At 43.3% G+C, this 13,008-nt stretch overlaps 1 protein-coding gene across 4 annotated transcripts in view; it reads right to left on the bottom strand.

Annotated features, from left to right (window-relative positions):
* The window catches only part of PDGFRA (platelet derived growth factor receptor alpha), a 47,698-nt gene that overhangs the window by 27,468 nt on the left and 7,222 nt on the right, over positions 1-13,008 (bottom strand). For all 4 annotated transcript variants that reach the window (XM_036252142.1, XM_036252162.1, XM_036252152.1 and 1 more), the window contains exons 2-8: positions 10,126-10,186; positions 8,225-8,539; positions 6,687-6,947; positions 5,427-5,557; positions 3,486-3,657; positions 3,205-3,394; positions 373-488 (exon numbers count right to left, since the gene is read on the bottom strand). In XM_036252142.1, the coding sequence (XP_036108035.1) occupies positions 373-488; positions 3,205-3,394; positions 3,486-3,657; positions 5,427-5,557; positions 6,687-6,947; positions 8,225-8,539; positions 10,126-10,174 (1,234 nt within the window). In that variant the 5' untranslated portion in view covers positions 10,175-10,186. The remainder of the gene's footprint in view (positions 1-372; positions 489-3,204; positions 3,395-3,485; positions 3,658-5,426; positions 5,558-6,686; positions 6,948-8,224; positions 8,540-10,125; positions 10,187-13,008) is intronic.

Genomic DNA, 13,008 nt, shown 5'->3' with positions numbered 1-13,008 from the left:
TTGAATCTAAAAGGACTTGGGCCACTGTACAATGTCTACAGGGAAGCTAAGCAAAAAGTCCATCTGGACCAAAAGCATCACTTCACTCTTCCCAGAACTGTGGGTGCCAGACTGCGGAGCAGGTGGTCAAGGAGCTGTTGGAGCTTAGAAATTTCCAGTCAGACAGTTCCAGAGCCACTTGGAACCTCCTAGAATTACTGAATTCTTAAGTCCAACAAAGCTCCCCCTGACATTTAGCATCTACAGTCCTTGCTACTCCCCTAAAAGCGGTGCTTTTCCCTCCACAAACTGGGGAGAAGCACCAGGCTCTCTTCAGGAGACGCATTCACCCCTTCACTGAGAAGCGTCGTCTTCCCACTGCCCTCAACATACCCTGAGTTAAGAGTTCAAAAGTGTAGCTCTTCATGTCATCTTCATTTTGAACTACAATAGTATAATGGCCACTGTCTTCTTCCTTAGCACGGATCAGCTTCAATTTGCTTCGATACCTTGAAAGAAAAGGACTTGGATTCAGCAAGTGGCCACCAATATATCCCAATTGCTTCAGCAATTGCCATGTTCAATTGAAACTTTATTATTCTAAGAAAAAAAAAATCTCTTTTTTCCTGTCTGGATCATCGGGATTTCGGATACACATTGTACGTATTGAAGGTCTGAGTTGTAGACACTTAATTCTTAAGCAGAAGACCAGACATTTTGAGATGTGCAGGGGCTTGTGTGGCTCCACGGGCAATCAGCCCAGGTAAGTCCTGACTTCTGAACGGGAATAAACACATCTCATCAACTTTCCTTAAAAAATAAAAATTAAAAAATCTTGATCTTTACCTTTTTAAAAACACTTGCTTCCCCTAAATACCCATCATTTAGGTGGTTCAGCTGAACCATGAAACACCAATGGAAAAAAGAATGAGGCTCTCTACATATTGATATGGAGGGGTTGCCAGGATATGACATTCCTTCTTGTTTGTATTTGTTTCTTAAAACTCTGGAAGGTTTTGTCCAGCCGGTGTGGCTCAGTGGTTGAGCATCAACCCATGCACCAAGAGGTCGCCAGTTCGATTCCCGGTCAGGACACAGGCCCAGGTTGTGGGCCCGATCCCCAGTGCGGGGCATGCTGGAGGCGGCCAGTCGATGTTCTCTCTCATCGATGTTTCTATCTCTCCCTCTCCCTTCCTCTCTCTCTAAAATCAATAAAAGGGAAAATAAATAAATAAAACTCTGGAAGGTTTCATAGAAACCTAACAAAACTAATGAAAGTGTTTCCCTGTGGGTGGGAGGAGAGGGCACTGGGCAGACAGGGACAGGAGTAGAATGAGGCTTCTTACAATGCACCTTCCTTATGTTTGAATAGTTTTAAAGCACAAGATTCTATCACCTATTCCTAAATATCAACTAAAAATATATACTTCTTTATACTTTATTAAAGTGAAGTTTCTCCAAAAGATTCTCACATGTGTGTCATGACATTTGGCCATGCATGTGTGTGTGCACGTGTGTGTATGTGCATCAATACAAAATTTTCCCATTTGTCCCTCTTTATAAGACATCACAGGATGGAACAGTGACCAGAGTGGAAAAGAGCACTGATCATGGGGAGCAGACCTTGACCATTCTTTTGACATTCTCGCAATGAGCAGACCTTCGGCATTACTGAAATTCTCATTATTGGAATGCCTCAGTTTCCTTATGTGTAGCATAGAAAACCTGTATGCATAGCATAGAGTCATTTAGAGAATTAATTGAATAAAATTATATGTGTAGAAGCATTTCATAGACTCAAAAGTATCCTTCAAATTAGAGTCTTATAGCCCAAGATGCCGGGCACTAGGACCTTGATGAGAGTATAATGGGCACGTTTTCCTCAGCTGCACCCTACTAGACAAGCTCCAGGACTGGATTTCCTTGGCGGAAACCCTTCAGCACAACCAGCTGCTGATTTCCAAATGATCCGTCCTTCATTTTCTATACTGTTCAACCAAAGTTGGTAGATCCACTAGCTCTGAGCTCCAGGAAGCCAGATACCCTGTGCACTGTGCTCATCTCTGGCCCACTGGGAACTAGAAGAATGTGTGCTGAAGGAACTCTGTCCCAGGCAGCACTCCTGAACCACTCAGTTGCCTGATCGTCGCTTGCAGACAGTGCCCGTCCACGTGCTGGTAGTGCTGGCGGTGCCGGGCACCCTACTCCTCCTGGCCCCTCAGCCCGGGGGAAAGTTCAGCGCGTCCCACCTCTTCATGCGCCTGCACTGTGTGTCAGCAAAAAGCCTTCCAGATTCAGTATTCTACTTTTCCACCATTGTCTACAGAGGTCATAAAATTTCATTTTCTCAGACACTGCTTCTCAATTACACGTGGAGTTAGTTTGGAAAGAAGAAAGCAAATCCTGAGGTTGAGTGAACTGATGAGAGGGGTTCTGTCTCCTCCTGCCTGGTGGCTTGAAGTAGAGGGCTGACTTTCGTCTCTGACGTGGCTTCTGGCAAGGGCACAAGGCTGCATTGGCTAGGTCCTTCAAGGTGCACCTTCTGCTCCTGGATCCTTAAAACTGCAAGAGGCCTCAAATATCATCTGACCACTTCCTTGCCTTGAAAGACAGATGGCATTACTAACCCTACGTTACAGATGGGGAAACTGAGGCTGAGGCATGACTTTACCCAAAACTCCACCACCAGTTAACAGATGATAGCAGTTTACCGCCCTCATCAGAGGACAGGGATACAAACTCTTCATTTTACCTTTTCTCCTAACCAAAATTAACCACACTCCACTCTGATTTCCTGTAGAGGTCTCACTGGGCCAAATGTGTTTCAAACGAAGTCAATGATGATCTGTTTTACGTCAGTTTATGTGATAATCGCCTTGCAACTGTAATCACCGTACATGTCTACTCGCAACATCAAGGAATATATTCAATCCAAGTGGGTCCAATTTTACTTCCTGTCCTCCAATCTTCACTGGATCCAGGAAATTGATTTTCACTGGGTGACAGGGCTTTTCAGTTCTTATTTTATCATTAAACATTTACCAACATACTATTACCACATTGCAATGTTATCATTAAAGGTACTTGATTTCCAGCATCTCTTAACTCAGATTGCTAAATGTTCTAGACTGACTCCTGGTTTGGGTTGAAGGACACACACAGACCTCTGTCTATCTAAGGACACACAATAAAAAGAAAAGCATGCATGAGGAGGGGTTTCTTTACCGTATTTCCTGAATTTTCTCTATGTCGGTGGTGATCTCGGTGAGGTTTTCAATCAGAGTCAGGTTGTCTTTCAGCCAAGATATCCTGGGCGGGGGGTAGGCCTGCACGTCCACCACAAAGTGTTTGACTTCATGCAGGTTGACAGCTTCTAACGGGCTGAAGCTGGGTTGGATTTCAATGAATCCTTTCTCTGTACAGGGAAGAGTTTCCATTAAACAATGATTACCGCACAGTGGATCCCAAGCAGCACGGACGCTGACAGTTTAGAAAGCAGAATGTACCATGAACAGAAATGGTGACTTTCTTCATTTCTTTGACCTCCCTGGTGGCCTGGCAGGCAATACATTCGTAATCTCCACTGTCTTTCACCGTGGCCTTGGGGACCATCAGAGTGTACACCAATTTGATGGACGGGTCCTTGATTTCCTCCAGCATTACAACGCCTTTTCTTTTCTACAGCAGAAGGAAAACCAACTGTAAGAAGCTAGCTCCTGGGAGTGAACCCTCATGTAGACTATGGACAGTGGGTGACAGCGATGTGGCAATGTCGGTTCTAACTAATGTGCCACCCTGTGAGGATGGCGATAAGGGGGAGGCAGTGCATGTGTCTGTGTGGTGTTGGGGGGACAGTGAGGGATATCTCTTCACCTTCCACACAATTTTGCCGTGAACCTAAACTGCTCTAAAAAATAAAGTCTGATTAAAAAATTGTTTTTTAGCCCAGCCAGTGTGGTTCAGTGGTTGAGCGTCAACCATGCACTAAGAGGTCGCCGGTTCGATGCCTGGTCAGGGCACATGCCAGGTTGTGGGCCAAATCCCTAGTGGGGGGCATGCAGGAGGCGGCCAGTCGATGTTCTCTCTCATTGATGTTTCTATCTCTCTCTCCCTCTCCCTTCGTCTCTCTCTAAACATCTATAAAAAAAATAAATAAATATTAAAAAGTCTTTTTAAAAATTGTTTTTAAGCTAGCTCCTTAGAAAATCATGTTTTAAAAGGATATTTAATGACAGTAAGGTTTTTGTGCTCTAGTGGCAAAGGAAAAAGTATATAACAAAGTACTATTTAAAGTATAATATCTATTCATTATTAAACATTTATCATGTATACAAAGTAATTAAAGGATTTATCGCCCTAAACCATTAAAGGTGATGCTCTGGAAAGTAGCTTTTCCTGTTTCTCTATATTTTATAAAATTTCAACAATAAACCTGCATTACTTTTATTATCAGACAAAATATTAATTATATACTTGCACATTTGGGGGGCCCAATAGCTTGTACCTTGGTTTGGGGGGAAAATGTCTATCTCTAATAAACGAAAAAGAAATTTTATATTTTAAGAATTAAAGGCAATCAAGTATGAACAGAAAAATCAAATAGCTTCATATTTCAGGGAAGATGTATAAAAGCAGAAATGTGCATATCAGGAGAAATACACACATATGGTTTTGTTCTCTGAGGCTGCTGTATTAGGCACTGTTAGTCATCTCTGCATTGAACCGTCACTGCCTTATACATCAGTTCTCTTATGCATGTGCCATGATGCTTTAGACCCTGTGTGTAAACCCATGGTGGCCAGAGATGACACAGTGGCCCCCCTTCCCCTGCCATCTCCACTCCCTTCGTCCTCCTTCTGTGCATGGCTTCTAGCAGACTGCTTGGGATTCGGCAAACATCATTACATCTTTGCTGAATGATTCAAGTGATGCCTGTTCACAGGTGAGTCATGCAAAGAAAGACCAGTCAGGTAGGAGGCAGAACAGAGTCCTAGGTGGCAGGCAATGGAGCAGAAACAGAAGGGGGTCAGGTAATCAACATTACTAACGCTTCAGAACCCAAAGGCATGGGAGCCAAGAAATTAAGAATTAATGACTGTGGCATCAATTAGCAAATTTTAAAATCTATTTGTTTTTGGTGTGGTTTTTTTTTGGTGTTTTTTTTTTTTTGCTTTTCTAATATTTTGGTTGTTATCTGGTAGGCATGGAATCTTCCTATTTCTTTGACTTTTGAACAAGAAGGCTCAGTGTGCAATCCTGATACATGCTGAATGTCCTGGTCCAGCTATTGTCATCGCAAACTCTCCCACTGTGCAAAGAGCCATCAAGTCATCTAGCCAAATGTGCCCACTGTAGAGATGGTAAGCTGAGCTCCAGAGAAGCCCAGGGACAAATAGGTCTTTAGAGCCCTGCTCCTTGTCAGGACCAGAAGCCTTGTGGGTACCTACCACTTCTCCAGGGTAAGTCCACTGAAGGTCAACCACTTCGTTGTTGAAGACAATGCAAGTGAGCACAATTGTTTCCCCTGACTTATATACCGTTTTAGGAGCTTCCAATTCTAGATCAAGTTCTGATGTTGCTATTTAAAAAAAACAAACAAACAAAAGGACCTAAATATTCATAGTATAGTTAGGATCTTAGATTTGGGGAGTTTTGTTTTTTGTTTTTGTTTTTGTTTTTTTAAGAAAACCATGAAAAACAATTTGCAAACCACTTTGATCAAGACACAATTTTTAAACTCTCAGAAGCCTTGATTTTGAGTTGGCATACATAATTTGGCATCTAGTTATAATACAAAATAACACACACACACACAGACATAAATAACAATAGTAAAAATAATATCCAATGAAACAGAACAGCCTGTTTCTGAGCATGAGTGTTCACTGTGGCTAGACTCTTCTGCAATCACCTTTACTGGTGCATGTATTCATTTAACCAACCAACCTTTACTGACCAGTACTCCTCCAGGCACCAAGCTCCTATCCCATCACTCATTGTCCTTTCTCTCCTACGCTGCTGCCAGTTATTCTCGGCACTGTTCCAGGGACGAGCACTGTGCCTGGCACAAAGCCAGCCCTGAGGAGTTAAACAGCATACTCACGCTGCTGCCGTACCTCTGTGGACGTGTCCCACGCATCGCTGACACGAACATGTATTGTACTTGCCCATTCTCATTAAATCTCACATCAAAGGGATGAAGTCTACAACTACAAGCTTTTCTCAATCTCAAAATCACTTTTCTTTAGTAACTGAAGTTAATCTAGGCGTCTAAACCCCCTCGGTGTGTTTGTCTTTAGGGCCTCTGTAGTCAGGAATGTGAATAAAATAGTAAGAGGCTTATACAATAAACAAATTCCTTATAGTATTTTGAAGTCAGCTGATGAAACATGAAATCTTACAGGGGTAAGAGAGCTTTGTCTTCAGTAAGACTAAGCTTCATATTACTATGACCACAGAGGTCAGCCTAATAATTTATGAAAAAGGTGGGGTCCCAAACGTTCACATCAGAATTCAGGATCTCCATCCCTAGGGACTATAATTTTTTTTAAAAAGGAAAAAAAATACTATGAGCATGTGATCATTTTGCCTGTAACTTTTTATTTTTCAATTACACTTGATGTACAACATTATGTCAGTTTCAGATGTACAACCTAGGCCTGTAACTCTCATTTAAGAAGGAAGGAGAGGGTACAATTACCAATTACCTTTCACTGCATAAATGTTAAATGGAATGGTCTGGAACTTCTTCCCTCGGACGACGGCCTCGCAGACATAGGGCCCCCCGGTGAAGGTTCCGTTGAAGCCCTGTCTGCTGTCATAGTCAGCGAGTACCACCCCGTCACTGCTGAGCAGGGTGACTGGAGTCTGAGGATCGGTCGTGCGACAAGGTATGATGGCGAAATCGTCGTTCTCTACGATGACTAAATAATCTGTCATCCCTAGGGGCACAAAGGCTACATCCGGGTCTGTAGTTTAAAACAGAAATGAAAAAAAAAGTGCATTAGGTATTAATTTTACCTTTACAGATATATACAAAAAACTGTATCCCATTGGCACAAATCTTATTAGGTATGAATTTTCCCTGCACACATATGTCCAGGAGCTGTCACCCCACTGACATTTGTCATCATAACAGCTAGAAGATGATTTTAAAGTATGAACAATGCCAAACTGCCTGCACCCTAATAAAATACTGATGATACATATATTAGCCAGGAATTGAAATAAAAGTTTAAACTACCAAAAACAAAAAATGGACAATAAAATAATGGACTCTCTTCAAAACTAAAGAAAACAGTCATAATTTTTAAATTAGAAAATGCTCTTAAAATTCCTGTGCCCTACAGTCAGCTCACGGCTAAGCCTAGCCAATCAGAGCAGCTGCTGTGAGAAAGCACCACACACATTCCTCCAGCGGTGGGCTGGCTCCGAAACCCCACATCCCTAGGCCACGCCCTTCGGGCCGCTTTCAGCCAATGACCATGTGGAACAGGGCTTCCCTAGGCTGGGACACTCCGGGGGCCCTTATGAGAGGTCTAGCCTCATGTGCCCCACCTTCCCTCTCTCCTTCATTCAGGGTCACACTCACCACACAAACGATGCCCAGCCTCTGCAGGATCCCTCCCCATTTTCTCACATAGGCCTCTCCCCTAATAAAAACCTGGGGTGCTCAATCCCACCTCACTCCTACCTTGGCATCTGCTTCTCCCAGGACAGGAGATAACATCATTACTATGAGATTTGCCCCTACATTTGAATTTTTTTTTTTAATCCCTTCTAATTCATTAAGAATAGATATATGTTTTAGTGAATTTGAGAAAAAGGTTGTTTATTTGTAAACCATTATAATGAACTATAAGCAAGTCCAAGGTGGAGTCTACCTAATTAATTTGTGTCCCCAACACTTAGCACCATGTCTGACATGCAGGAAATATTTGTGAAACTTGAATGAACTGCACAGAAATGAGCACCTCTCAGATTTTCTGTATAACACCAATAAAGGATATGCCACAATAAAAATGATTTTCAAAACTTACTGCAGTTCCAAAATGTTAACAATGAATTATTTCTTGATACTGACCTTACAAATGATCCACTTAAACTTGTGTTTGCCTGTTTTGTTTTGTTTTTCTAATTTTCTCCAATACATAGTGATTACTTTTATATTTTTTAAAATCTCGAATACAGAGCACAGGAGGGACAGGACCGCCATGGGGCCAGCCCAGGGACGCAGCCAGCTCACCCGGCACGTAGATGTAAATGTGACTGCCTTCGATCTCGCTCTCCTCGGTCTGCGTGTGGTTGTAATAGCACGTGTACAGTCCCGTGTGAGCCGCCGAGGCATTGGCCACTTCCAGCACCGTCACAAAAAGGCCACTGTTGTTCTCCTCATATCTGATTTTCACATTGGGGTCCTCGTCAGACATGGGGTACTGCCAGGTCACTTCACTCTCCCCAAAGCATCTCAGAGAAAAGGATGAATTCAGCTGCACAACCTTTTCATTTTCGTTGGGGAGGATAGAGGGTAATGAAAGCTGGCAGAGGATGAGGCTCGGCCCTGGAAAAGGAAACATGCTCTGAATAGGATGCAGCCAGAAGGGACGGTCTCACCCAGAGAACCAAGAGAAGCAACAGTAGCCGCTTATGTGAACAATGACTATTTCTACACAAAAATCCGTTAGCCTGGATGCCCATGAAAGGCCCCCCATTATAACAGCCATCGCATCTGCTGAGAGCAGCAATTGCTCAATGGCTGCACCAAGCCTCCCAGACTCATCCCCCAAACACTCAGATGGATAGAGGACATCTGATTCCAATTCCATATTTCAGACTCTTATGTGTGGCCATAAAATATCCCAAGATGGCATAGGCTCAAGCACATATGGGTTCTTTATTGCCCCCATGCCCTGCAGAGGCTGCCCTGAGTAGAAAGGGGGTGAGAATGGGCAGGGACACTGACTGAATCAAGCACAAAGCAGATTTGTGCTCAAGAATTACACATCTTCCATTTCTTACAATATTCGGACATGCCTTCTCTTTAATGACTTCCAGAAACCAAAGAGGGACAATGTGGATTTTCATTCAAAAATAAAAGTAAGTAAAGCCCAAGAGTGAAAAGTCCAAGTTTATCTTGGAACCTAAAATTTATGTCTAGCTTCTCCTGTCTATAAAACTGATAGAAGAGATAGTATGAGTTAATTACTAATTAATGGCCTCTACTCTCCTTTAGACCCTGATGTGGGGAATCCCACCCATCTTTAATATGTGCCCACTATGATCCCTGCAGCTTGTTGAGACGGAAGTGGTAGGCACTTCTGAGTCACCTACCACACTGTAGATGGCATATAATCAGTGGAGTTTAGAACTAAATCACTGATCCTGCTCAATTCTATCACATCCATATAGAAAAGACCTAAAGACACTAATAGGCCTAAGTTAACTCCTCAGACCAGAACAAAACATTGGTTTCATGGTGAACATCAGCAATACACAAATATCTGGATGATAACCAAGAAAAGCCCAATCAATATTTCAACAAATGGCTCCAATGGCATCCTCCACTGAAAAAGAGTTGGTAAGAATCCCAAGAGTCAAATATCCTATAAGACTCTTTAGAAAGAAATGGCTGGAAAAGGTGGTTCTAAGACTTTCCAATGTGAACATCTTCCATTTAAAATGGGTATGACTTAAGACAGGTATAATTTCCTGAACAAGAATTTTCCTTTTCTTTCTTTTTTTTTTTTTATTAATTTTTGTTACAGATGTTTCTCCCTTTTCCCCTCAGACACCCTCCTCCCTATCCTGTCCCCCACCCCCCTTTTCTTTCTTTCTTTGTTTTGAATATTGTTTGATTTCTCTGATACACCTCGACTGGAAACCCATGTTCCAGGAAGAGAAAGAGGGCAGTGGGTGAACTGACACTATTATTCCTAACGACACGTCAATGCTGGGTTTGACACATACTAAAATTGCCCCTGGAGAACATTCTTTTTGAAATCGGGAACTGAAGGTTTGTGGTCACCCTAGATAATGTCCTATAATTTTCTTCTCTTCACTCTTTTGGGCTATTGATGCAGAGTAAAGGTGATATGACCCAGAGCACAGAACTCAGACAACAAACACGGAGACGTCTGGGATCCATACCTGCGAGGAGACAGCCTATGACCAGGAGCGCCAGATGGGAAGTCCCCATAGCTCTGAAAAACTGTCGAACAGAAGCAGTGTTAGCCAACAGAAACAACCTGGGAGCTCAGTTATCTTTGTGCTTTGAGCTACAGAAAATGCCAACAGCATCATTTTAGTAAAAAAAAAAATCCCAGTGTAAGATTCACAGTTAAAATAATAAGATGCTTAAGAAGAAAGACGCAAATAGCTTGATGAGGCCCCATGATCATAACAGGAGCCGCCTGCAGCTGAAACCCTTTTTGATTGCATGCAGTTTTCAAATTCCGAAATGTCTCATTTTATGGTCTTGGAATGTGTCCCAGAGTACAGGAGAACTGTTCCTTTTACGCCATTTCAATCAAGAACATGAAAAACAAAGATGTAAACACATGTATTTATTCAACTTTCCGAACTTGGGCTGTTTTCACTCAAAATGGGTTGTCATTTGCTGTTTCACTACAGAGAGTACACGAAGGTCACATCCGCTGCAACCTTGGGAAAAGATGTTTGTCTGGAACAAATATCTTATTCTCTAAGAGCCATTCAGATCTAGAGTTTGTTAAAGTCCCGCTAACCTACGTCACCTAGAGGATGATGTCACTTTGTGATGCAGAGGCTCGTACCAGGCTCAGACCTGGGCTCCCAACCTACGTTCCCCTGGGACCTGCCGCACTCACAGTCGAACTAAACAAGGTGCGTGAAGCCCAGAGCACAGGCACGGGAGGAGGATCAGTAAAGAAAGTAGAGAAGGGAGAGGAAGTGGGAGAGGAAAGTGTGACTAAATCCCTGTGTCTCCAGGGACGCCGCAGAGCACAGGATAAAATTGGATGGCGCCTGAAGATTCGTTTTCATGTGAAAGTTATAACTGTACCTACAGTAACCAAGTGCTGGACTCCAGCTCCCGGGAACAAAATCTGGGGAAGGGAAGAGAAATGAAGGGAGAGATTGAAATTAAATGTCCGTAAGCAGGGAAAATAGTGGGCAAGAAGAAAGGAACGCGGGATAAATAAAACCAAGGAACAGAAACATTGGAGAGAGGCCCAGGTTGCCCTGTGATAAAAGCACTTATCGGGGGAACTCTCTGGGAAGGCCCATTTTCTTGATCTTTGTCTTTTCATGCCCACCCCCACTCACTTATTTTATCTCCCCCTGCACTCCCCACAGGGAGTTGTTGATGAAGGGGCCTTAGCAATGACAAGGAGCTATAAACAGTCTTGCTGGTGTTGAGGCTGCTGAGCACCCAAGTTTCAACTGAAGTGGCTTGGGTTCCTGAGTAAAACCCAACTCATGCATTGGAATGACATCATGGGACTGAGTCTGTTCCATCACCGACTTTGGAAACTAAGATGTGTGTGCACGATTCCTGAGTTACACTGTCTAAAAAACAAAATACAAAAGGAGAAATTCAATGTATGCTTGTTTATTCTAGTTGTTTTTTGGTTTGGAGTGTGTGAGTGAGTGTGTGTGTGTGTTTGATTGGAGAGAGTCCAGTAGATAAGAGCCTAGTTGTTTTGGGTGGTGCCTGATCATGAATTTTTGCTCTAAAGTGGCAAGACGATTTTCTTGCAGAAATCAGAGCTCTGCTTCATTGAATTCTACCAGAAAAATGAAGGAGGAAGGAAGATGAAATGCCAGTAACAGAGAACGGGGGTGGGTCGGACAGGAAAAAAATGATCCTTGTTTTCTCCAAAGCAGGAATGAGAAACCAATATTTACTAAGCCAAAGTTTTCATGTGTATGCTGTGTTTGCTAATAATAACCATGTGACCTATTTAATTTGAAGAAGTGGCCATTGAGGCTCAGAGAGGGTTAGCAAATGGCCAGAAGTCACACAGCTGGTGACAAAGCCAGGATTCTAACCCAGCATCTGTGTGATGCAAAAGCCACGCTCTCTCCAATCCACCATATGGTCTCTTTTCAAGGGAAGGTCAGTGCTTCAGCCTGGGTGTCCCCCTCCCCCACTCCCAACTATTTCCTAATGCAAATGGGGGCCCTGCTTTCCTCTCCGCCGCCGACCACAGGGAGAGAAGCACAGTTGCAGTGCTGTGAGCCCTAATGCAATTTGCACAATGCTGGCTGGTGAGGATCATGGCATGTGCCCGGGCTGCAGGGTTTCCACACCGCTGCTGTGATGGGCACAGCAGGCCCCAGAGCCAGGATGGCGAGCCTGATTTACCTCAATTAGCAGTAAGGGGTTGTGTGTTTGTACATATATCCATATCAGCCTCCCACTGATAATCCACTTAGCCAACTTCAAAGAGCCCTCCAGAGCCAGCTTGCTGTCTTGGGTTTTATCACATTTATATCCTGTATTTCTTTAGCAGGGCTTGCCAACAACGCATCTTTAAAGCATTCCCTGGCTTAGAAAAGGGGCTAGCCGATTTACAGGGCAGATCTGAGCATCATTTTGCCCTGGCCAGGCCCCACCAGATTTCCTTCTGTGCATCCAGATATGGTAAACCCTCTGCCAGGTGGGATACTTTCTAGCATACAAAGTGGGCAATGAAAACAGAGCCTGGGAACAAGCGATAATAATGCCAATACTGAAAATCAACATGTGCTGGCTTAAGATTTCAAACTCCCTTCTCTGATAAGAGAGGTTGCCTGGCTAGAAATCAAAGTGGATTTGTGAAGTTTCATGTCATTACTCATCAATTTACTTGTGAATAATAGCAGAGTTTGCCCTATGGGGAAGTAATGAAAAACAACCAGAGAGAATGGAGGCCTCCCTGCCTGGTGGCCCTGTAGTGACAATCTCTAGGAGTCTTGCCATATCCTGTGCTTTTCTACTCTAGGAGTACAGGCTCATCCTTAATCAGTGACCCCTCCCTCCTGAAACTCATCCAAAAGTCAGATGTGCAA

The sequence above is a fragment of the Molossus molossus genome, unplaced genomic scaffold (assembly GCF_014108415.1).
Source record: "Molossus molossus isolate mMolMol1 unplaced genomic scaffold, mMolMol1.p scaffold_m16_p_1, whole genome shotgun sequence".
NCBI lineage: Eukaryota > Metazoa > Chordata > Mammalia > Chiroptera > Molossidae > Molossus > Molossus molossus.
Note: the sequence above shows the minus strand (reverse complement) of the source record. Positions and strands in the feature narration are given on the sequence as shown.